General features: G+C 39.3%; 1 protein-coding gene across 6 annotated transcripts in view; it reads right to left on the reverse strand.

Moving 5' to 3' along the window:
- Positions 1-26,612, reverse strand: part of CPEB3 (cytoplasmic polyadenylation element binding protein 3) — a gene marked incomplete at both ends in the record, with an annotated part of 160,223 nt that overhangs the window by 110,641 nt on the left and 22,970 nt on the right. For 4 of the 6 annotated variants that reach the window (XM_080694083.1, XM_080694082.1, XM_080694084.1 and 1 more), the window contains one exon: positions 7,677-7,836. In XM_080694083.1, coding sequence (XP_080550209.1) covers positions 7,677-7,836 — 160 coding nt within the window. The remainder of the gene's footprint in view (positions 1-7,676; positions 7,837-26,612) is intronic. The other 2 variants (XM_080694087.1, XM_080694086.1) reach the window with 1 other exon arrangement.

Raw genomic sequence — 26,612 nt, forward strand, 5'->3', positions numbered from 1 at the left:
AGGATCATGGTTCGAGGGCAGCCTCAGCTACTTAGTGAGGCCCTTTGCAACTCAGTGAGACACTGTCTCAAAATAAAACATAAAAACTGGGGCTGGGGGTATAGCTCGGATGTAGAATGCCCCCGGATTCCATCCCCAGTACTGAAAAAAAAAATCTAGTTATAAAACTCATTGTTATTCAAAGTTTCAGAGTCCAACTAAACCCATACTTTGATGTATCCAAAATAACTGGAATTTTAAATTCACAAGTATAAAATTCATTTTAAATTTATAATTATTAAATCCACACTAATTATGATAACACATTCACCTCTGCAATATAGATAGGGAACAACTGCAGTACCTTCTGTACCTTCCTGTAATCACCTTTACTTAAAATCTCAGAGTTTGGTGCTGTGTTCCATAGTTAGAAGGTAAAATGTGTATTATACTGGATTTTATTTCCTACCAATTTTCTCTATAAATTTGGAGATACATTTCATTAAAAGCATATCCATATGATATGATATATACAGTAAAATGTTTTTTAATCCCTTTCAAGTATATAAAATTTTGGTACTATGATATTCTAAAAATGTTCCATATGACTAATAAACAAAACAATGAGCTTAGACCTGAGGTCAATTCCTACTTTCTTCACATATCAGTTACTGATAATCTTCAGCAAGTTATTATTTTTTTTGAGACAGGGTCTATGTTGCCCAGCCTGGTCTCAAATTCATGGGCTTAACTAATTATCCCACCCCATCCTCCCAACATCACCATGCATGGCTCTGTTTTGTCACTTAACATTATATTTCAGAACAATGACATCAGCATTTCCAGGCATAGTCTCTCCCCCCTTTCTGAACTGTCAGGTGATTGAGGCTGGTGTGGTGCCGTATGCTTGTAATGTCAGTACTCGGGAGGCTAAGACAGGAGGATCGCAGGTTCAAGGACTGCCTCAGCAAGTAGTCAGACTCTCAGATACTTAGCAAAATTCTGTTTCAAAATAAAAATAAAATAGAGCTAGGAATATAATTTGGAGATAGAATGCTCCTGAGTTCAATCCCTAGCATCATAAAAATAAAATATAACTTTGGGGGTAGAATACCCCCAGGTTCAATTCCCAGTACTGTCAGATGATTAAAATGTTCTATTTAAAGCCAGGCATGAGGCATTGTGGCCCACTTACAGTTCCAGCTACTTGGGAGGCCGAGGAAGAAGGTTTACTTGAGCCCAGGCAATACCCTGGGCAAAATGTACAGATTAAGAACAGTTACTTCTTACTGACTTAGAACCAGTCCCTTAAAAGTTTATACAAACTGCTAACTCTCTGTGTGTGCATGTGAATGCGTGCATGCATGCTTGAATGCATGTGTGTGTGTGTGTGTTTAGGGATCAAATGAATTAGACAGAGCTCTACCACTGAGCTATCTGGCCCATAGAATCTGCTAGCCTTATACAAGATGAATTGATATGGGCTAAATGGAAATAACACAAAACCAAAACTGAACTATGATTCAAGCTAAGGAGATGTAAAGAGAAAGTATATTTTTCTGGAACAGCAAGTAAACAAAATGTAATGAAAAAGTATTTTTCTAAAACAAGAGAACCTCAAAATTCCATAAAAGGCAGACAATTTTTATGAAAGCCTCTGTAATGCTAAATTTAAATTGTGATGAATAAAAAATGCTTCTATAATAGAGTAGTGTTCATCCCTTCCAAACTTCTGTCAATTTAAATGGGGTAAATACCACTATGAGAATGTAAGCTATTTTTTCCTCTCTTTTAGTATACCTTTGAAATGCATGCCCTGCAACATTCATTCTCAACTGACATCTGCTCCTTTCATTTTTTACATCCTATGAATGATAAAGGAAAAGAAAACTCAAAATACATAAAAATGCTTCATCAGGCACTACCACTAGTCAGCCAGAACAATTCTGTTTTTTTGTGTTTTGTTTTATTTTGTGTGGTACTAGGGATTGAACCCATGGGTGTTCTATCTCCAAGCTACACCCCCAGCCCTATTTCACATTTTATTCTGAAACAAGGTCTCACTAGGTTGATGAGAGTCTCACTAAGTTGTTGAAACTGTCCTTGAACCTGCAATCCCCCTCTCTACGCTTCCCAATACTGGGATTACAGGAATGTACCACTACGCCTGGCTTCTGATTCTGTTTTAGAGGGAGACTGCACAGGATGAAAAAGAAGTAATGCTTCCCTGTTTTTATTTTTTGTTAGATGGCTGCTATATTTTACTTCCCCAGCCAGAGGATGAGATTTTGCTTTTCAATGTCACCTACTCAGCCACTCCACTTTAGTTGGTATGTCCTTATTATTGTAAAGTAGGAACAGTATATTAATCAAACCTACTGACCACAGGTGCTTAGGAGGCAGCTACAGAAGGTTATAGGAATGAATCTTTTACTCTTTTTATTATTATTATTTTTGTTGTTGTTGTTTTGTTGTTGTTGTTGCAATGCACTGAACCTAGGTCCTTATGCATGCTAGGCAAGTGCTCTACCACTGAACTACATTCCCAGGCCTTTTCCCTGAATTTTTATCCTATTTCTTCCAACACCAGAAATGTACTTCATCATCACACTTATGAGGAGAGTTGGATTTCCATTCAATTTACTACAAATAACAGCAGAGATCAACAAAGGCCTCGCTCCTCCCTCTGCTAATCCAAGGATTTCTATACTAAGTAGAGAATTACCAGTTTTCTTAAGTTCACATCTCCCTCAAAACTCTCCCTTCTCATCTCTTTGAGGCATGCTCTCCAACAAAAGGAAGTATACATAAAAGATTTGTACAGCAGAAAATTATGTTATTTTGTTAGAGTCAAGAACTCTAGTTTGAGATTTTTAAAAGGAAAAAAAATAGCCCAGTTTTATTTAAATAAGGGTTCTGTATCAGTGTAATCAGTGCTCCAGAAGGCATTTCCCCCCTTTTTTTCTGATGCTGGGGATCAAACCCGTGACCTCACACAGGCTTAGGCAAGTACTCTAGCACTGAGCTATAGACCCAGTCTGCAGAAGGCATTCTTTAATGTTCTGTAAAGACAGCTCAGCTCAGCTGGGAGTGGCAGCACACATCTATAATCTCAGTACTCTGGAGGCTGAGACAAGAGTACTGCAGGTTACAGGACAGCTTCAGCAATGTGGCAAGACTCTCAGAAATCTGATGAGACCTTGCTTCAAAAAATGTTTTTTTTTTTTTTTTTTTTTTTTGGTGGTACTGGGGTTCCTGGAAGCCCTTCTACTTCTGGGCTACACTCCCAGACCTATTTTTATATTTTTATTTGGAAACAGGGTCTCCTAAGCCAGCGCGCGAGGCTGGCTTCGAACCTGCGCGATCCGCCTGTCTCTGCCTCCCAAGCGCGGGGATTACAAGCATGCGCCACCACGCCCGGCAAAAAATGTATTTTTTAAAAAAGAGCCAGGAGTGGGCCGGGCGTGGTGGCACACGCTTGTAATCCCCGTGCTTGGGAGGCGGAGACAGGAAGATCACGCAAGTTCGAAGCCAGTCTTGCTGGCTTAAGAGACCCTGTTTCCAAATAAAAGTATAAAAAATAGGTGTCTGGAGTATAGCCTGGAGGTAGAATGGTTTCCAGGAACCCCAGTACCACCAAAAAAAAAAAAAAAAGAGCCAGGAGTATAGAATGCTCTGGATTAGTTGCAGTCTGGTTGGTAAGAAGTAAACATTATATCAGTGAAGATTTATTTATTACAGAAGCCAGGTAACAGGCATATTATGACCATCTCCGGGGGTGAGGGGAATAATAATGTTTGAGCAGGTTCTAGTGCCAGGGACTATATTTGATTTCCAGATCTACTCTATAAAGTATTTTAACAATGAGAATGCTGAGGCTTTGAAGAGGCTATTTTATCCAGTTGAATAGACAACCAGAGGCAGATCAAGAATTCAAACCCTGGTGTGACTGACAATAAGTCAGGAAAGTTGGATTGACATTTCATCTCCTACATATAAAATATAAAATATCTGGAAGGATGTTTATAAAAGAAAAAACTTTTGAGCCAGGCATGGTGGCACACACTTATAATCCTAATACTTGGGAGTTTAAGACAGGAGGATCGTGGCTCACCGACAGCCTCAGCTACTTAGTGAGGCCCTCTACAACTTAGTGAGACCTTGTTTCAAAATAAAGAATAAAAAACAAGGCTGATGGTATTAGCTCAGAAGTAGAATGCCTCTGTGTTCAATCCCCTGTACTGCCATTTTATGTATTATTTAAATTTTTTACAATCAGTGAAAATGTGTTTTTGTTTTGTTTTGTTTTTTCTGTTAGGCATGGTGTACATCTATAATCCCAGCCACATAAGAGACTGAGGCAGGAGGATTCCAAGTTCAAAGCCAACCTAAAAGCTTTAGCAAGACCCTGTCTCAAAGAAACAACAACAAAATAAACAAATAAATTTTTTTTTCTTTTTTGGGGGCTCTAGGTATTGAGCCCAGGGGAAATCTACTTCCAAGCTAAACTCTCAGCCTTTTGTATTATTTAATTTTTAATTTTTTTGTTGTTTGTGGTGCTGGGGATTGAATCCAGGGGCATTCTACCTCTGAACTAAACCCCAGCTCTATTTTATTTTTATTTTTTGAAGAAAGGTCTCTCTAGGTTGCTGAGAATCTCAATACTTGCTGATGCTTTCCTAGAACCTACAATTCTCCTGTCTCAGCCCTCCATGTACTGGTATTACAGGCATGCATCATCATCTCTGGCTGTATTTTTATCTTGAAATAGAGTCTCACTAGGTTGCTAAGGGTTTTACTAAGTTGCTGAAGTTGTCCTTGAACCTTCAATCCTCCTGTCTCAGCCTTCTATGTACTGAGATTATAGATATGTTCCACCACCGCACTCAGCTCAAGAAAAAAAAATTTTTTTAAGAGCTGGAGATATAGCTCAGCAGTAGAGTACCTCTGGGTTCTGCCTCTAACTACAAAAACAAACAAACAAGAAGGGCTAGAGAATGTTTATGCTTTAGAAAAGAAAATTGAGCACTAGAAGAAAAAATGAAGAAAAAAATACCAAAAAAAAAAAAAAAAAAAACCCACAGGCATGGTGGCCTGTGCTTGTAATTCCACCTCCTGGGGAAGCTGAAACAGGAGGATCACAAGTGCGAGTCTAGCCTAGGCAACTTCGCAAGACTCTACCTCAAAACAAAATGTTATGAAAGACTTGGAGATGCAGTTCAGTGGTAGAACACTTGCCTAGAATGTGTAAGTCCCTGGGTTCAATCTCCATTACCAAAAATAATTATTCTATACTACTTGAGTTTTGACACCCTCGAAAGTGTTTCTGTATTCAAGTGGAATGAGAAGATAGTGAGCTGGGTTATAGGCAGGGTACACTGATGGCAGGAGGGACAATAGATGGAACAAAAGGAAGTGTGTCTGGATCCTCTTCCTTTCTTTTCTTTTCTTTTAGGGGGTACTGATGATTAAACCCAGGGTATTCTACCTCCGAACCCAGGGTATTCTACCTCTGAGCTACACCCCAGCCCTATTTTTTATTCTTTATTTTGAAACGGTCTAACTGAGATGTGAAGAGCCTCAATAAGTTGCTGAGGCTGGCCACAAACCTGTGATCCTTCTGTCTCAGCCTCCCAAGTCCTGGGATTACAAGCGTGCACCACCACACCCAACCAATTTTTGCCACTTTTTAAACCTAAAAATTACTTCAAATATTGTCTTTAACATGCAGGTGTCATTATTATGTTAGAAGAAATAATAGGGATCAAACACATGATGTTATAAAGCAGGCCTAAAAGCTTCCCTGCTATAAAAGGGTAACAGGAAGCTCAAACCCCTTGACCATTGGATCATGACACAATGATATCACTGACCACAGGGAAGAAGTCATCATAGGAAATGACTGTGGGTAGCAGGATGAATTGGGAAGTTACAGCCATACTAAGGCTATAACAAAAGTATACACTATGTGCCTTTCAACTCGTTAGGACATTAACAAATAGTACATACAGCAGGCTTTTATAGACGAAGTCTCCTAGTTGCTAGTAAAGAAACCTAAGGCCAGCCTAAGCAATTTAACAAGACTCTGTTTCAAAATTTTAAAAAGGGCTGGAGATGTAGCTCGGAGGTAAAAGTGCCCTGGGTTCAATCACCAGTACCAAAAAATAAAACAAGAAATCTATGTAATAAAAAGGTCGTCACAAATAGAATAGTGTAAAGAGGGACCCTCACTATGGGTCCCTTACACTATGCTGGTGCTACACTCAATGGGCATAATAGCTTCTGCTTAGCTAATAGACACACAATTCTGAAAAATTATTTTATATACCCTAATCTATGATCCTTTTTTATTCTTTTAATGCAAGAAGAAAAAGAATACAGACCAAGATTAAAAAAATGATATGCATAAAAACAGGAAATGAATATTTTAGAATAATTAGGAAGAGCTTATAGCTATTCATGGTAGAGAAGGAAGACAAATGTAGCCTCAGAAGATTCTAAAAACACAAAACAGACTGTGAGTATTCTTGGTTTCTTAAAGCATCATTCTCACTTCTAAGTGAACTGTGCTTTAAATTGCCATGCACCTAATCTTTAACTGAAGAAAGATGTGGTAACAGTGACTAAATATAACAGTGAATAAATTAAGGGTTTTTTTCTGCATCTAAAAGCCTTAAAATCTAGCTTTTCTCAAAATCTTTTATTTTCTTCAAAGCTTATTATAACTACTACTTTTCACTGGAAAATGAGAAAAGCAGCAGAAAATCCTGAGTGTAACAAGAAAACGATGAAATGGATTTCTGGTATGTTCTAAGGAAATGAGTGTCGGATGTGCTAAGTCAGTCACACCCTATATAAGGGCAGAGAGAGAACCAGAGGGAATCAAATTCCCCATAATTCCAGAAGACAAAGGTTCATACAAGATGTGTAATCCTGTGGCAAACTCTACATAGTTTTTAGATATTTAGGTCCTAACCCAAGTAGAGTGGATATTTCCACAGGTAATTTTCATTACAGTGTTTAAAATATCATAATGCATAAAAAGTACAGTCTGTAATTATGAATGCAACATCAATATCTACCCTAAGTTTATATGGGCTCTAAAAATAAGACCTACTATTGTTGACTTTGAGACTTTCTGCCTTATATTTAATTTGAAACCCAATTACACATTTAAGACATTTTCCTTCTGGCTTAGCTTCAAACTATGCAAAGGGTCACTGGCTGCTCTCTGTGCTGTGATACTTCCTATACTACGAAAGTGACTATTCTTTAATAAAAAGGAACCCTTTTATATAAAGTTTTCTTAGGTAGTCTTATGGATATTGATTTACTAAATCTCATACTTCCTTGCAGTACACCTGGACTTAAATGAAGATCCAGATTCAGGCGAGAATTCCAAATGCACAAAGTCCAGAAAAATGTAGCCTCTGGTCTCATGCTATAACCTTGACCTCAGCTACCCAATGCATGCTTCTTCTAGACATTATTGATAAAGCAATCAATCTTGATTATTATAGGTAGCCGAAATCAAGCTTAAAAAAAAGAAAATCAACTTTAAATACATTCCACAATGCTTTACAGAAGCAAAATAAAAACAAACAAAAATCAAATAAAAACAAAAAAATCACAATTATCAAAAAGCTGATTTTTGCTTAAAACACCAAGCAAGGAATGGACATATGAATATTCCTAACCTGCAAAATGATTCCTCCACATTATATCAGCGAAACTCATTGGTGGGCCACTGGGAGGGTAGTGTTTACCTTTCAGAGGCTCATGATCAGTCCTTATCATATCCATTAAAGAGTTCTCCAAGGAGTGCAAGTTAAAAGTGTCATAGGGCCTACTCCGGTCCTAAAAACAAAAACATAGAACAAGACAATATAGAAAATTACTTCATAAAATTAAAATTATATTATTTGCTTCTGCTATGGACTAATGACACGGGTGGAAGTTATAGATATTTCTAACAACATACATTCTTTTCATTTTGAGAATAATGACTTGGCACCATTAAGTTTAATACAAGTTTCCATAATTAATTAAATTGCATTATTTCCCCTAATATTCTATAATTAAATGCCCCACTACTACACAGAATGACTTTCTCTGAAATGAACTAAAAATATAAATTCAAAAGGAAGAGGGATGTGAAAATCAGAGGGCTTTGCCCTCTACCATCTACCCTTTTCCTCTCTCATCAAATAAATAGAGATCCCCATCCCCAGAAGAAGACCACAGTTAAAAACTCAGTCCAAGGCCGGGTGTGGTGGTGCACGCTTATAATCCCTGTGCTTGGGAGGCGGAGACAGGAAGATCGCACTGGTTCGAAGCCAGCCTCGCTGGCTTAAGAGACCTTGTTTCCAAAAAAATATATAAAAAATAGGTCTGGGAGTGTAGCCCGGAGGTAGAAAGGTTTCCAGGAACCCCAGTACCCCCCCCCACACACACACACAAAAAAAAAAACCAACAACTCAGTCCAGAAACAGAATTGCTTTCCTGAAAAACCAAAAGTTGACTGTAATATCAATGTATTTTAATGGATATCTTTAATATTTATGACCAGTAAGTTCAACACATTAGATACACCTTTTAAAAATAAAAACCCATCCAAAGGTACAAAATACACCTTCTGAAAAGCACTGAAATAAAAAACTTTAACTCAAAGTAGAGTTTTTATGATGTTAGAATAAAAAAATTTGAAAATAGAGCGCTAATGCAAGCTAAATAAAGAAAAATACCAACTGTTCCACCATATTTCACTCCACCCCACAGGGAGAGCATCACCTACAAGTTCTTGGTTGTTGGCGCCTAAAGGGAAGCACAGCCCACTGCCGAAAGTGATTCCACGAAACAAACCTCACTTGCTTTAAAAAAAAAAAAAAAAGCATGAAAAGCATGCATCTTGAAAGCCAAGCCAAATCAAGCTGAAGTGACAAGAGATTATTTTCAGCATCTTGAACAGTTTCTCCAACCTTGCACTCCGACACACTCCTCAGTTACCTTACCACTACCCTGAGATAGGAAAGACACATGGCATATTTTCTTTGGTTCTCCATTGTGGTTTCTATATAATCCGAGAAGGTCTTTTCCCTTTAACATCTTCCTGCAGATCATTTGTTTTGCTTTGAGTGTGTGTTATCAGTGGAAACTAAGTAAAGCTGAATTTCCAGAGAAGCAGGCTTATCTGTCCCCACAAACAGTATCATATTCTTTGTCCATGGAAAAAGCTAGAAGTGAAGAAGTATGCTGATGAGGAGACAAAATGACCACCTGTTTCTGGCACAGACAATCCCCAAATGGACACCTAGGTGCCTTCTATCATATCCGAACATTCAGATATGAGGTCAGGAGACTGTAAGACAAAGCTGTTTGATGGCATGTGATTATCTTTCCAGCCAGGACTATTTTTTTTCACTTAACTCTTTTTGGTGGTACTGGGGATGGAACTCAGGGGCATTCTACTTCCAAGCTACACCCTCAGCCCTATTTTTTATTTTTACCCTGAAACCCTGGATAGGTCAGCGAGAGTCTCACTACTTGCTGAGGCTGTCTTTGCAACCGACATCTTCCGTCTCAGGCCTCCTAAGTACTGGGATTACAGGTGTGCACCATCACACCCAGCTTCACTTAATTCTTGATATAACCTTTCAAGGCAGGCAACAACATACCCATTTTACACATCCATGATATTTAGCAAAGCTCAAACCAATACCTAAGGAGTATAAAAATCTATACAGAGAAGTTGATCCAATCCATATGGGGTAGCTAATGAAAACTGCCATAGACACAGCACCACATCAAACGACTGGTGAAATGACCTTCCTGGCAAGGTGGTGATGAGTTCCTGTCACAAAAGGGTATCAGAGACTAGATGACTGCCTATTGGGAGGGGAGATTCATGTATCTAAATTGAATGATCCTTAAGTCAGTTAGATTGTCAAAATCACATGTAGTGCTGGTTAAATAAAATACCAGTTCCTAGGCTCTGGCTCAAAGCCATTTAATCACAATTTTAAAAGTAATAAATGTTGCAGATAATTTTTTTGATTGGCTGAGAGCCACCAGGTTGATTCTTTAAGTTAAGCCTTCATTTGTGTTTCTGCTCAGTAAACTTGAGCAATAAATTGAAGGAAAGGACTGGATGGATAGCCAAAGGCAATAAATAAGCCTCCCCACTTTGCAGAAAGTAGGCTTTGCAGGTTTCTGATTGGGGGTTAAAGAAGCTGTCGATGGCCACTTATTTAATTAATTAATTTTTTCATCTATTTTTGTGGTGCTGAGGATTGAACCCAGAGGGATTTTACCTCTGAGCTATACCCACAGGCCTATTTTATTTTTTATTTAGAAAGAGGGTCTCACAAAGTTGATGCAAGCCTCACTGAGTGGCTGAGGCTAGCTTCAAACCTGTCATCTTCCTATCAGCCTCCTGAGTACTGGAATTACAGGCCTACTCCACCATGCCAGGCCCATGGCCTACTTTTTAAAAGCATGAAGCTGGGCATGGTGGCACATGCTTGTAATCCCAGTACTTGGGAGGCTGAAGTTTTTGGAGGATTGCAGGTTTTTGGCCCACCTAGGCTATTTAGTGAGGCCCTCTTGCAACCTAGTCAGACCCTGTCTCAAAGAAAAAAAATAGGGCTGGGTAGATATAGTTCAATCCCCAATACCAATAGATAGATAGAGACATAGATACATAGATGCACACACTTTGAAACTAAAATCTGAACAAGTTTCTAAGCCTTGTTAATGTTCATCCATAAAATGGGGATAACAGGTCCTTTTTTTGTATATGTGTGTATGTGGTACTGGGGATTGAAACCAAGGGCAATCTACCTTTGAGCTAGACCTTCTGCTTTATTTTATTTTTTATTTTGAAACAAAGTCTCACTAAGATGCTGAAGGCCTTGCTAAGTTGCTGAGGCTGGCCTTGAACCTGCAATCCTCCTGTCTCAGCCTCTCAAGTACTGGGATTACAGGCATGTGCCACCACACCTGGCAACAATTCTTTCTTATAGTTGTTTTCAGCACTAAATGACAGAATGCACAATAAAGCCCCTTTACCACGGTATCTACTATGATTTCAGGGAGAACTCGAAAAGACTTCTGTGATGCCACATCACAGTACTGGAACCCAGACATAAACACCTAGAAGTTCACCAATGCTAACGCAACAGGGCTCACTGCTGCTCAACAGATGAAGATACACGATATATGAAAGGGATGGTAGAATTTGCAGTCTTCTTAGTTGAACAAATTTAAGTGTTTAAGAGACCTATTTTCTCATTATAATTAATTCTATTCATGCCTCATCAATTTATATTTTCTGCATTCCACTCATCCTTTGTGTTTTACAAGTACTAAATGATGCCTAAATAACTGATTAACCTAAAACCCAGCAAGAAACAGAACAGAAAGAACAAAGAAACTGAAACATTTGCAGTGAAATTCAATGGAACTCATGGGTAGAGAAAAGTAGGCCACATTTATCATTCAATCACAAAGTCACAAGTAGCAACTTACCTGTTAAGTCCTTTTCATAAGTTTGTTTCCCAGTGTAGGAACAAGGGAAAACATCTTTTTGTTTGCTTGCTTTCAAGAAGCAAACACATCAGGAAGTATTAGATCATCTATATTTAATGCATCTCATTATTAACTCTTTTTCCTTAAATATCGTGACAGACATTATGAGTTTGTTCTGTAAAAAGGAGCCCACTCCCACTAAATAAGCTCTGCCCTCTTTCTTCTCTCAGATTACTTAATATTAATACATTTATCAAATATTTAAAGTTGCTTCACAACTCTATGAAAGGAGATAATTTTTGTCCCCATCTTAAAAAATTAAGCAAGAAAGTTTTAATTTTTTTTATGTTTTGGCAACACTGGAGATTTAACTCAGAAACACAGTTATATCCCCAGTCCTTTATTTATTTTTCGAAACAGGGTCTTACTAAGTTGCTGAGGGCCTAAGTTGCTGAGGATGGCTTTGAACCTGTAATCTCCTGTCTCATCCTCTCAAGTACTGGAATTACAGGTGTGTCCCACCACATTGGGCTAAGCAAGGAACTCTTGGAAAGATGGGGCTAGTAAGTGGCAGAGCCAGGGCTCAAATTCAGTCAAGGACTTTCACTATCTACCTCCCTGACTTCTTCCTATTCTCTTCAGCCTTCAGCCTTTGTTTTTTTTTTTTGTTTGTTTTTTTGTTTGTTTTTACAAACACCACCTCCTTATCCCCCTTTAACATAATCCTGACACAACCCAGAGATGCCACTTTGACCTCACTGGCCACACAAAATGCCTCTCACTTGCCTGAGGTTAATTATCTTGCTCAAGTGACAACTAATTAAAACTCAAGAAGCAGCTGATCTATTGACTTCCACTGGCTCTATCCCATTTACCTGCCTTTTCCTTAGGAGAAGAATCTAGGGCCCCTTTCTACCCTTTCTGGCTTATACTCAAGTATTTTCTTTCCTAGAAAAAGATGAAGCCTGCAAAGGCCAACTGTATCTGAAAAAAATACATATTCATATATATTATATATTAAATATATTAAAATAATACATATTCGTATATTATATACTAAATATATATTAAAATAATATATATACATATACATATATATACATACATATATATATATATATATATATATATATATATATATATATATGAATGAAAAGAAAAAGAAAAAAAGTAGTTCTGGAACCAAATAATAATAAAACTAAGCATGGTGGCTTCTGTATGCCAGAGATTGAACTAAGGACAAAGGCTCTACAGCTATGATCTCAACCCTCACCACCCCACCTACAATGTAGGTATTATCCCTGTATCACAGAGGGGAAAACAGAAGCTCACAGTGGTTATGTAAGTGCTCAAAGTCACATCTGGTCAGGACTCAGGACATGAACCCGTCCGAGAGTCTCACATCCGTGCCAGTAATGTTCTAGCGCTTCCACACAAATCAGCCGCGGGGTCCCTCATGAACACTGGTGGCTGAGCTGGGGAAAAATGGGGCACAGGCTGGGCCAAAAGTCAAGAAGTGGGTAGATATCTGAAAGGGCTAGGAAAAGATAAACGTGGTCATAAAATAACACAGAAAAACAATAAAGGAATTCCTGATGACTTTTTTCTACTTATCCTATGACTTCAATATATACATGTATAATCCATGTCAAAGTTAAATGTAGCAAAGTTAAATATAGCTGGGCTGGCGGTGCATGCCTGTAATCCCAGTACTTAGGAGGCTGAGCCAGGAGGATCACAGGTCTGCAGCCAGCCTCAGCAACTTCAAGAGGCCTTCCTTAACTTAGTGAGACTCTGTTTCAAATAAAAAGTAAAATAAGGCTAGGGTGCAGCTCAGTGACAGAATGCCCCTCAATTTAATCCTCAGTCAAGAAAAAGCTAAATGTACATAACATAGACGACTAACTCAAGAAGTTAGTCACTTCTGAATTTCCACCCTTTGCTCTTATTTTCTACTTAGAATATGTTATTCAAAAATAGCTCCCTGAATACATAGAAAATACTGTTTGAGAAAAATGACTATGCCTTATCCATTTGTAAATGGGTAGCATATGATTAATAGATGAACCTATTCTCAACATAAATACTGAGTACTACAAAAAAAGCCAAAGTCAGTCGGGCATGGTGGTGCATGCTTGTAATCCCAGTACTTGGGGGACTGAGACAGGAAGGTCGCAGGTTTGAGGCCAGCCTCAGCAACTTAGCCAAACTCTCTGCAACTTAGTGAGACACTGTTTCAAAAGAATAAATAAATAAAATAGGGCAGGGAAGGGAGCATAGGTCAAAAGTAGAATGACCCTGGGTTCAATATCCAGTATCATATAAAAAGATTAAAAAAACCCAAAGTCTCCAAACCTGCTTTCTTTCATTCTCTAGACCACTATACACATTTGGCATATTTTATTACAAATGCTTAAGAAATATAGAATTGGTTCTTCATATCTGTGGGTTTAACATCCATGAATTCAATCAACCATGACCTGAAAATTTTTATCTGTATTGTATACGTATTATATCTGTAATGTATCTGTATTAAACATGTGCAGACTTTTCTTCTCATTATTCTCCGAACAATATAGTATAGTGATCATTTACATAGCATTTATATTATAAGTAATCTAGAGATGATTTAAAATATTCAGAAGGTTGAACACAGTTTTATACAAATACTCTGTGTGTGTGTGTGTGTGTGTGTGTGTGTGTGTGTGTGTGTCTAGAGATTGAACCCAGAGTCATTCTACCTCTGAGCTATACTTCCAGTCTTTTATTTTTTATTTTGAAACAGGTCTTCCTAAGTTGATGAGGGTCTTGCTAAGTTGCTAAAGCTGGCCTCAAACCTGTGATCCTCCTGCCTCAGTCTCTCAAGTACTGGGATTATAAGCATGTGTCACCACATCCAGTTAATACTATGCCATTTTATATAAAAGATTTGAGCATCTGTGGATTTGGGTACCTGCACAAGGCATCCTAGAACCAATGCTCATGGCTACTAAAGGATTATATTTTTCTATGTGTGCCCAGAGGAAATATAGACTTTTATATTATTTTTCTAAACATAAAAGTGTGTGTAGCATTGTGCAACCTGAGCTCTTTGGCTAATACTGTGTTTCTGAGATAACTCCTTTTAAATACTTACTTATTTGTTGGTGCTGGACACTTAACTGGCACACACTAGGCCAGTGCTTTATCACTCTTTAATTCTGAATCAGGGTCTGGCTCCTGTCTCCACCTCCCAAGAGCTGGGACTACAAGTGTGCACCACTGCACCCAGTTAATATTCTCTAGACACTATCTCCCATGAAAGAAATTCTCAAGAACCCTCAGAAGAGCCTGGAATAAGATTAGAGCATTTCACAGAAACTGAGTTCCCCGTCCTTTCCTTCTTGAGGACAACTACTTTTTTTTTTTTTTTTTTTTTTAAATCAGAGTACATCTTTCCTGCTGTGGACTAGCAAACCAAGCTAAATGGGGTTCCGGAGAGGTTAAAAAAAACTGAGAGGACAGTTTCACCTTCTCTGAGTGACGCCCAAGAAGAGATGAGCATATCTCTGCCTGTCTCTCCCTGGTCCCTGCAGCCCGCATCCTCCTCCACAGCTCTTTCTCATCGGCTCCACAAATCAGAAACATGCTCTTAGGTTCCCTTACTCACCTGAAACGACCCCATACACTGGGGCCAAATCCCACAGGGAAAATTCTAGAGGGGTCAACTGCACACAAAGTGCAAATGCCCGCTACTGCTGCTGCTGACTGTGGTAGATAGTTCATAGCCAAGTCAAATGTATGCACATTGAGAAAGAGTGATTGTGGTGGCGCACGCTTGTAATCCCCGCGCTTGGGAGGCGGAGACAGGAGGATTGCACAGGTTCGAAGCCAGCCACGCTGGTTTAGGAGACCCTGTTTCCAAATAAAAAATATATATAAAATAGGTCTGGGAGTGTAAGGGCTTCCAGGAACCCCAGTACCATAAAAAAAAAAAAAAGAGTGATTGCACAGTTTGGCATTATGCTAGGTAAAAGGCAGAATGGAAAGAGAAAGCAGTGACTACAGCGCAGAGCAAGCCTCAAGAAACCATAAAATCAAAGCTACCCCTATCCTGGTTATTGCATATGTGCGACTTTTTTGGGGTTTTTTTGGTACTGGGGATTGAACCCAGGGGCATTCTAGCTCTAAGCTACATACCCAGCCCTATCTTATTTTTATTTTGAAACACGGTCTCACTAGGTTGATGAGAGCCTCACTACTTGCTGAGGCTGTCCTCGAACCTGCGATCTTCCTGTCTCAGCCTCCCAAGTACTGGGATTACAAAGATGCACCACCATATTATTCCAAGTTGCTTATTAGGGATTTATTAGGCATAGTAATGTAAGGGAAGCCTGGCCTTTGCTACCAAAACCTACCTTAGAACAGTATGCAAGAGTACATGTAGCTCGTCATAGTCTTTTCTATTACTGATCACAAATGTCCAAATCCTTCCACAACACAGACCACCTCCAGATACAGTAAGCACTCCTTCCCCACCCTAGGGCTAACTTTGTATATTGTAATTACTTCTTTACATGCCTGTCACCCTCAATCAAATATAAGTTCCATGGGAACCAAGAAATGGCTATTTCTCTGTATTCTCGTTAACAGAGGGCCTAGCACATAATAGATATTCAGTAAACGCTTGCTTGTGTTTCAGTTGTTATTCTGATTATTTCTTTTTGTAAGATTTTCACTTAAAACTAAGAAGAACTATATACATATTAGAATGGCTTTTTAAAAAAATTCCAAACCGCTGACATTTGCAAACGCTGACTAGGATGCAGAGCAAGTTGAACTCTTATAAATTGCTGGTGGGAATGCAAAATGGTGCAGCCAGTTTAGAAAAACGGTTGGCTGTTTCTTGAAAAGTGAAACAAAAACATAATCATATAATGTAGCAGTCCACTCCTAAGTGTTTAGCCAAGATAAATAAAAACACAGGTCCACACAAAAACTTGAACATGGATGTGCATAACAATTTTATAAAACAACTTTATTCAATTTGGATGTGATGATATATGCCTATACTTTCAGTCTTTGGGAGGCTGGGACAGGAGAATTGCAGGTTTGAGGATAGCCTCTCAGCAACTTAGCAAGACCCTGTTTCCAAATAAAAAAATAAAATAGGGCTGAGGGTGTAGCTTAGTGGTAGAACATCCCTGGTTCAATCCCAGCACCACACATACACAAAACACTTCTTTTGTAATATCCCCAAATCGCAGACTGCCCAAATGTCCATCCATATGATTCAGCAATAAAAAAGAATGGAGTAGTAATACATACTATAGCCATAGATGAACCTGGATATCATTACACTACAGGAAAGAAGCCAGTCACAAAGGATCTCATACTGTGGTATTTCATTTATATAAAATATCCAGAATAGGCAAATTATCAACAAAGATAGAGGAAATAAACTGGCTTTTTGCTAGGACTGAAGTAATTGGAGACAAAAATATTGGTTGCTAATCAGTATGGTGTCTTCTTTGCTACATGCCCATCCCATTTTATTCTTTTTTTTTTTTTTTTTTGGCAGTACAGGGGTTCCTGGAAACCCTTCTACCTCAGGGCTACACTCCCAGACCTATTTTATATTTTTTATTTGGAAACAGGGTCTCTTAAGCCAGCGAGGCTGGCTTCAAACCAGCGCGATCCTCCTGTCTCTGCCTTCCAAGCATGGGGATTACAAGGGTGTGCCACCACGCCTGGCTCCATTTTATTCTTTTATTTTGAAACAGTATCTCATTAAATTGCTGAGGTTGGCCTAGAATCTGCAATTCCCTTATCTCAGCCTCCTATGTACTAGGATTACAGGCATGTGCCACTATATATCCAACTATTTCTTTTGGGGGTGATAAAAATGTTCTAGAACTGAATAAAGACTGAGGTACAATTTTATAAATATGCTACAATCCACTGCATTGTACACTTTAAGAAGATAAACTTGATGGTATATGAATTCTAACTCAATAAAGCTATTCTTAAGGCCTTTCTAAGGTTTTAACTGGAACCATGCTATTATGTGTAAATCATCTACTTTAGGTATAGTATACAGACCTAATAACTTTTTGAGCTATGACCCAGAGAACTCAAAGTCCTAACTCTGGTTGTTCCACTCAAGAGCCACTAAAAGATCCAAGTAATTAAACCTAAAACTGATTAACGCTAAAACTCAAAAGGCAACCCTACCGCCAGTCAGATAACTGAATGCCATCCATCTTAGAACACGTCACATTTCTAAGAGTGTCTTTAGTGCTCCTTCAGGAATCTATAAGCATTTGTTAACCACATTATCTATAAACAACATTTTCTGTGTTTTCCATTGCTTCTGATCATTTTTTTAGTCCCAGAGATTTATGTTTTAGTGATATACTGGATCCTTCAGGGACTCAGCTTATCCCATTTACGACGAAGAAGAATTTTAATATACGCCAACATCTACCTAGAAGCATCATTGGAACATAAAAAAATGCCTGCAAGTCTCCCCTGCTGCTGACCATTTAAACTGCCGTTTGGCTTGAGGGCGTAGATAAGGAGGTGTGCAGCAGAATTCGCAGATTCACCAGAATCTGACAGGGGCCGCGACGTGAACGCTTCTGCTGTGGCCCCCTGTTATCCTCTTGACCCCTGAACTTAGGAGCTGAGCAGCTGCTTTTATGGCCAGAAAAGCATCAACCATGCCAATTTGGGCTTGCAGCCTTCTAGGGTTCTGACTTCTTTCAGAAACCAATCGATGGTAGACTGCCCACGGGTACACACAGATTAAGAGCTATGGATGACAGCTCTTTATTGTCACTCCCTGGCCACAACTGGAGAAGTCCCCAATGTACATGTGTATTTATCTGAAAGCAAAGAACCCTGTAAGTACCAAACAAATTCACTCCAAGTTGATGGACAAGGACCAGAAAAACAGAACACATTACCTACTCTTAGTTTCCAAACCCCTGTATTCTGGTGGAAGAGAAACAATATACAAACAAACAAAATTCCTACTCCTAAGTATAATATACAATTCTGATTCCATGCACAATGCAATCTAAACTAGAGCAAGACAAATATTAAAAACAGATTGAGTAGCTGGGCATGATGGCACTTTAATCCTAGTACTTGGGAGGCTGAGACAGGAGGATCGCAGGTTCTAAACTAGGTTCAGCAGCCGGGTGTGGTGGCGCACGCTTGTAATCCCCGCGCTTGGGAGGCGGAGACAGGAGGATCACTCAGGTTCAAAGCCAGCTGCGCTGGCTTAAGAGACCCTGTTTCCAAATAAAAAATGTATAAAAATAGGTCTGGGGGTGTAACCCGGAGGTAGAAGGGTTTCCAGGAATCCCAGTGCCACCAAAATAAATAAATAAACTAGGTTCAGCAACTAAGTGAGGCTTGCATCAACTTAGTGAAACCATTATTCCAAACAAACAAACCCCAAAAAAGCAAAAAAGGCCTGGGATATAGCTCGAAGGTAGAATTTCCCTGGGTTCAATCCCCAGCAACACACACACACACACACACACACACACACACACACACACACAGAACAAAACAAACAAAAAAAGATTGAATAATCAAAATAATGCTGTTTTTTTAAAGCTACCAATATGACCCTGGGGAAGGTGAAAGAATGTATATATTGTTTTATGTAACAGGCCAATATATACAAGAATGTATATATTGTTTTATGTAACAGTAATGAGTTCTTCAAGAACTCATTAAGTTATAGCTACCATATAATGGATGATCAATATGTGCCAGCCCTTTGCAGAGTAGTCTGCTGGTATTATCTCACCTAATTTGTATAACTGTCCTATGAGGGAGATATTATAATAACTCTTTTGCAGATGAAAAAATACATATTAAATTCAGTCCTTAATACAAGAATATTTATAAGTCTTTAGCCTAATCTTCTACTTAAATGTTATCTCATTTAGGAGATAGCTATGCTAAATCATCTAAAATATAAAGCATCTAAACTTATTAAAGTATTTTGTATTTGGAAGATTACAAATTTTACCTTAAAATAATGTTGTAACATTCTAGCAGTGATATTTTAATACACTTTGGAGATTATAAAGTAAAATGCAATAATACTGAGAGGTTCCGAATTTTCAAAATGTCCATATCACAGAAATTTTCTTATTTTGAAAAAAAATTTGCAGTGTTGGAGAGAATGTTGTGTGTGTGTGTGTGTATGGTACTGGGAATTGAACCCAAGGGTATCCTACCTCCAAACTATGCCCCAGCCCTTTATAATTTTAATTTTTTATTTATTTTTATTTTTGCAGTACTGGGAATTGAACCTGTGGGCACTGTAAAGTCTGACTGTGAAATCTGGCCAGAGGAGACTGAAAAACAAAGGGGCCCAAAAAACACACAAAAGAGAGAGAATGCCCCCTGATCATTACCCTGTCCTGAAATGACCTGGTCACTATCCCACCAACCAGTGGCATACACGACTGCTTCTCCCGCCTCCTTGCCCCACAAGAAGGCTTCTCTCATGACTCTTTCCTGGTCAGTCGCCCCTTCCAGGCTTTACCCCAAATAAAGCCTGTCTGGTCCGTCCAGCTGTGTCTCCTTTGTCCTCATATTCCACAACAGTTTGGTGCCGAAACTCGGGAATGGAATTAGTGGTCAGGTATCTCTTGCCTGACCAATATCTGGCTGGCCACCCTTCAGTGGACAGTGCCATTTACCCTCCCACTCCTCCTTTCCTTCTTCCATGCTGCTCTGGACCAGAAGGCCATTTTGCTAGTTCCAGATCCAAATACCCAACGCCAACCAGTTTCACTTTTGGTAAGTCTTTCCTCCATCTGCCTCTTATAGGTAGGTACCCAAGAGGATCCTGGAGTTCCTGCATGCCACCAGCCCTGGGACTCCCTCAGCCCCCGCCCTGTGCGGAAGTTGCACTGCACCCCAGGTCTGCTTATCACCCACCCCCGCCCACTCCACTGCTTTGTAAAAGCTGCAATAGTCCTCTGACACTTTGGCTTACCTACCTATGGGTTCCCAAACGTCAAAGACAAGACATAGATAACTACATTTCCCTAAACAGCCAAATGACAAGTGACCCTTTATTTTATTGTTAATGATTTATTTTCAGAACTGGGGACTGAACCCAAGGGCATTCTAATTCTGAGCTAAAAACTCTAGCCCTATTTTTTTCTAACAGGTTTGTTTTTTTTGTTGTTTTTTTTTTTTTTTTGCAGTACTGAGGATGGAACCCAGGGGCATTCTACCTCTGAGCTACACACCCAGCCCATTTTTCATACTTTATTTTGAAAGAGTGTCTCACTAAGTTGCAAAGGGCCTAAGTAGCTGAGCTGAGGCTGTCCTGGAATGGCGATCCTCCTGTCTCAGCCTCCCCAATGAGGGGATTACAAGCATGCACCACCACTCCCGGCTTCATCCCAGCCCTATTTTTATACTTTATTTTGAAACAGGGTCTAACTAAGTTGCTGAGGGCCTCACTAAGTAGCTGAGGCTGTGAGCCTCCTGTTTCAGCCTCCCAAGTATTGGAATTACAGGCATGCACCACCACACCTGACTACGCCCTTTATTTTCAAGCTTTCTAAGTCAAGCTCTCTCCCCTCTCTACTCTTGCCTCTTGCTTTATAAGACTTTTTTTTTTTCCAATTCCTTCTCTTTGATGTAAAATTTCCCAGAGAAAAAGATATCTTCCCCTGCAGTCTCCATCCACGCCCCCGCCCCACGGTGCTTTCACCCTGCCCCATCTGGGCTCTACCATCTGCCTCCAGACTCCTCCCTTAGGAACCATGCATCCCCTCCTCTGAGCTCAGACACATACTCTGCCCAGAGATGCCCTGAAGGGGGGGATCATTGGACAGGAAATGTCCTCTATGCCTCAAGGGAAGTCAATGGTCAGCAAAACTCTGACCTATCCTGGCAGATGTCAAAACTGCTTGAGGTAAAGCCTCACCAAGTTCCTAAAAATAACCCTGAGGAACCCTGACTGATCTTTACAGCAAAAATTGTTAGAAAAACTTATTTGCCCAGCATAGTACTATCTGCTTGGCCTTGAATACCCAGGAAAAACAGTATAACCAGAGACAAATATGCTATTTCAGGGGTAACAAAAAGGAGCTACTAAAGCCATTTATACAGTTCCACTACCTTTAAACTCACAAAAGAATAAGATGTGACACCAATACCCCAAACCTCCCTCCAGTTAAGTCCTTATAAGATGTTATAAACAGCAGGGCCTGGTGGCACACGCTTATAATCCCAGCATTTGGGAGGCCCTTTGCAACTCAGTGAGACTCTGTTTCAAAATAAAGAATAAAAAATAGGGCTGGGGGTGTAGCTCATTGATAGAATGCTCCTGGGTTCCATCCTCAGTACAGAAAAAAAAAAAAAAAAAAAAGAATAAATAAATAAAAATAAGATGCTATAAAGTTAAACCTGTTGTTATTGAGATTTTACAGGCTCTGGACCATCAGACACTTCAAAAAGTGGCCATTCCTATTCTTGTAAGCTCCTGGAGGATCTGAGTGCTGCCCCAAATGCTACAGACAAACAAACAAAAAAACCTGTTTAAATTCAGTTCCTATGGCTCCTCCTGAATAGCATGGCTCTTACCCTTTCTAACTCCTTTACTCATTTTCCTCCTCATCCTACTTTTGGGGCCATACATAATCAGTCTGATTATGTCACAAATTTAAAAAAAATCACCAAGTGCTCTGTCCAAGAGCTATTTCTCTTACAAACCAAAGGTCAGTACATCCTCCTCTCAAACACACAGGACCTCTAAGATCCTCACAGTGCCTGCAACAAAGCTGCTAGCCCTAGATCTACCTCTGCCGCACTGTCAAGCAGAAGTAGCTCGAACGAATATGCCACCCATTTCCCAACATAAAATATTATAAAACTTCCTGAATGTGGGCACTGTGAAGTCTGACTGTGAGGTCTGGCCAAAAGAGACTGAAACCAAAAGGACCCAAGGAAAAGCACAAAAGAAAGATAAATGTCCCCTGAGATAGCTCACCAACCAGCGTCATACACAACTACTCCAGAACCCTGCCCCCTCCTTGCCCCATTAAAAGCCCTTAGTCTATATGGAAGGGGGCTTTTGACGCTATGGACTCTCTTGATCAGTCTCCCCTTCCCAGGCTTTATCCCAAATAAAGCCTGTTCTGATCTGTCATGTTTCATTTGTCTCCATATTCTCCGAGAGAACCCAGAGGCATTCTACCTCCAAACCATACTCCCAACCCCAGATCAATTTTATTTCTTATTTGGAAACAGGGTCATTTTTTTTTAAGATTTAAAGAAGTTTATTAAAAGATAGAAATACAGAAAATAGAAATACAGAAAATAGTTACAGCCCCGTGCCAAAATGGCATGGGGGGGAGGGTGGCCCAGGCCAACTCACCACTCCCCTGGAAACAGGGTCTTGGCTAGGTTGCTGAGAGCTAGTTTTGAAGCCCAGCTTCATTCACTTGCTGAGGCTAGCTTCAAACCTGCAATCCTCCTGTCTCAGTTTCTCATGTACTGGGATTACAGTCATGTGCCACCATACTCAGCTCTTTAATTTATATTTTTGCAACAGGGTATCACTAGATTGCTGAGTCTCACTACACTGATAAAGCTTTCCTCAAACCTGCAATCCTGTCTCAGCCTCCTAAATACTGGGATTATTGTAATCCCAGCTATTGGAGGTGAGGGGACTGAAGGCAGAAGGATCACAAATTCAAGGCCTGTTGGGGACAACTTGGCAAGATCTTGTCTTAAAACAAAGAAATAAAAAGGGCTGGGGGTGTAGTTAAGTGGTACATCTCCCTGGGTTCAATCCCTAGTACTGCAAAAGAGAAAGAGAGAAAGAGAGAGTGGGCGCACAAGAAAACAAGAGTTCTTCACTGCTTTCAAATGTTAGTGCTAACAAAATTTTGCCAAGTGTGCAGAGGATTGTTTACTCTTTCTTCATTTATTCCACATGTTTATGGGGAACCTTAATATGCCAAACATTGAAGATAAAAAAATAAGGCAGTCTCTGCTCATAAGAAGCCATCCATCTGGTTAACTGATAATTATTATACAATGAGGCAAATGCAATGACACCGTGATGTGCTGGGAATCGTGGGAGCACAAAGGAGAAGCTAGAAAAGGCCTCCAGGAAGAGGAGGCCAGAGTCAAGGATATGCCTGACTTCCTCAAGCAGGAGGAAAGATTCTTCAAAGGATAAATACCGCAGCTAGAAGTTGCAAATAGCTAAGAATTGTTTGTAAACAGTAAGCTGTTTCTGTGTAAATATATACTTAACAAATTCTTGAAAATGACCAACATTAAGAATGTAGTTAAGCAAACCCTTTTGCCAGGGCAGTATGAGACTATGTGTGAATATGCACAATTTCAGAATCATATTCTACCACAAAATAAATTTTCTATTTCTTTCTTCCTTTATTAATTTTTCATTAATTTATTTAATTTCATTTTTGGTGTGGCCTAAAATATTTTTCCTGGTTATTCAACAACTTTGGGGAGTTAGAGAGAGATAGTACCATTATCTGTTAAGCTAAATATTCAATCTCTAGCACACACAATTTATGAGTAATGTAATTGCCTACTGCCTTTTGTTTATAGAGAACTTTACAACTCATAAAGCATTTTCACATACATACCTGCTCAGCTAAGCCTTATTGTGTTGCTCTTTTGAGTATTACTTAGTATGCTCACTTCAATATATTCTCTCTTGTTAAACCAACAATAGGGGTACCCAAAACTCTTGGCATTAAATACCGGCAGGCTTGATTGGTATCGGCTACGGACCCAACACTATTTTAAGTATCTGGCATGTTTTACTTCATTTCTTCCTCACAAAACCTCATAGAAGTAAATACTACTATTATCCCCATTTTACAAAGAGAAAACTGAGGCACAAATATGCAACAGAAAGAGCATCTGAGCTGGTATTCAGTCCCAGGAAAACCAGGACCTTAATGACACTCTGCCCGTCTGCCCCTAGATTGAGAATTACTCCTAGTTAACAATCTTCATTTTGGTTACTGTCTAAGCACTACCCTTCTACTCATTCTGGTGCGGGGGATGTGTCTCTGTAACAGACCTGTGCTTTCTCACACTGATCTTATTCACTAAGCAGAATTCCAAGGAACCAACAGTAAAACACACACTTGTAAAACACATTTGGGAGGCTGAGACAATAGGCTCACAGATTCGTGGACAGCCGCAGGTACTTAGTGAGGCCCTTTGCAACTCTGTGCGACCCTATTTCAAAATAAAGAATAAAAAATAGGGCTGGGGTTATAGTTCAGAAGTAGAATGCCCCTGGTTTTGGGAAGGAGGAGGAGGAGGAGGAGGAGGAGGAGGGGAGGGGGGAGGGGGAGGGGGAGGGGAGGGGGAGGGGGAGGAGAATTCTGAAGCATTTTTTCAGTCTATAATTTAACTATCTCTCCAAGACATGTTAAGGGATTCCAATAACACCTAAGGTTTCATTTCAGTTTGTACGCAAAACACTTATTTTGTGTTAGCATTCATTTAAATGGAAAGGTTAAAGTAATACTTTGCTTTAGAAAATAATTAAAAGTGGTGCAGACCTGTAAACCCAGTACCTGGGAGGCCAAGATAAGAGGATCACAGATTAGAGGCCAACCTCAGCAGCTTAGCAAGACTCTCAGCAACCTAGTGAGACCCTGTTTCAAGATAAAAAACAAAATAGGGCTGGAAATATAGCTCAGAGGTAGAAAGCCCCTTAGTTCAATCCCTAGGAACACACACACACACACACACACACACACACACACACACACACAGAATAAATACATATATATTATTCTTTCTGGACCCAAGTATCACTAGACTATGTTAGACCTTTCTGGAGACAGAGAAAATAAAATGAGCAAAAATTGGCCAGGCACAGAAATGAGCACCTATAATCCCAGCTACTTGGGAGGCTGAAGAAGGAAAACAGCAAATGTGAGGCCAGCCTGGGCAACTTATCAAGATCCTGTCTCAAAACTGGAAAAAAAAAATCAAGTTCTGGACATAACTCAGTGGACTCAACCCTCAGTGCTGCAACAAACAAACAAAACAAGCAAAAAGACTGGCAATATTATGATTATCTTCATGAAATGATGCTAGCAGGTATATACTATTCCAAAAGCAAACAAGAGCTTTAAGGAAGAAAAAAAGAAACAGAAGCCAAGAAGAAATGAAAAGGAAAGAGCAAAATGAATACACTACTTATACTACTGTATACACAAGATAATCAGTCTTTTTCACTGAGATGACCCATTGTAGCCAGAATTATAATGTTCTACTGCTCTGCACTTAGATAAAAGTAAAAAAGACGCCAGTCACAACATATGATGAGCACCCAAATTTCAACAGAACTAGACAGTCGCTTAACTTCTCTGTGAACTAGATTCCTTATATGAAAAATGTGGACAATACCTACTGTACATAGATGTTATGGGACACATGTGGAAGTTCAGAATCAACTTCAATTCTGTTTTCATGGAGAAATTAATGAGTGGGGTGTGGTGGTGCACGAGAACCAGGGGTCTGAGGACAGCCTCAGCAACATAGGGAAACTCTCAATGTAGCGAGACCCTGTTTCTAAACAAAAAGTAGAAACGGCTGGGGTGTATCCCAGAGGTAGACACCCCCTGGGTACAATCCTCAACACCACATACACGAAGTAATAATAAAACAAAGCAAATGTCAAGCATGATTTATAGGCAGCAAATTATAGAATTGTGAAAGAAGCCCATGCCAAAATAAATTCGATTCAACTAAATGGAACTAAATGTTATTTTAAAAAAAAAAGTGGCAATGATTATTTTGAAATAATAGGGGACAGGAAAATGGCTAGAGACCAAGAGAGGGAAACTATTATACAGAAACACATACATAATATACATAGACTACTGAACAATCTGTAATCCCTTGGAAAAATTGAAAGTATACAGCTATATGGATACTTTTAGGATTGTTTTCATTTGAATAATGTCATGATTTTATTGACAACTCACCTATATAAAACAATTTAAAACATACACACATATCTATACACATACACACAAACTTATGTTAAAGTGAAACAATATATAAAAGAGTTT

This window comes from Muscardinus avellanarius, assembly GCF_963383645.1.
Source record: "Muscardinus avellanarius genome assembly, chromosome: 4".
Classification (NCBI taxonomy): Eukaryota; Metazoa; Chordata; class Mammalia; order Rodentia; family Gliridae; genus Muscardinus; species Muscardinus avellanarius.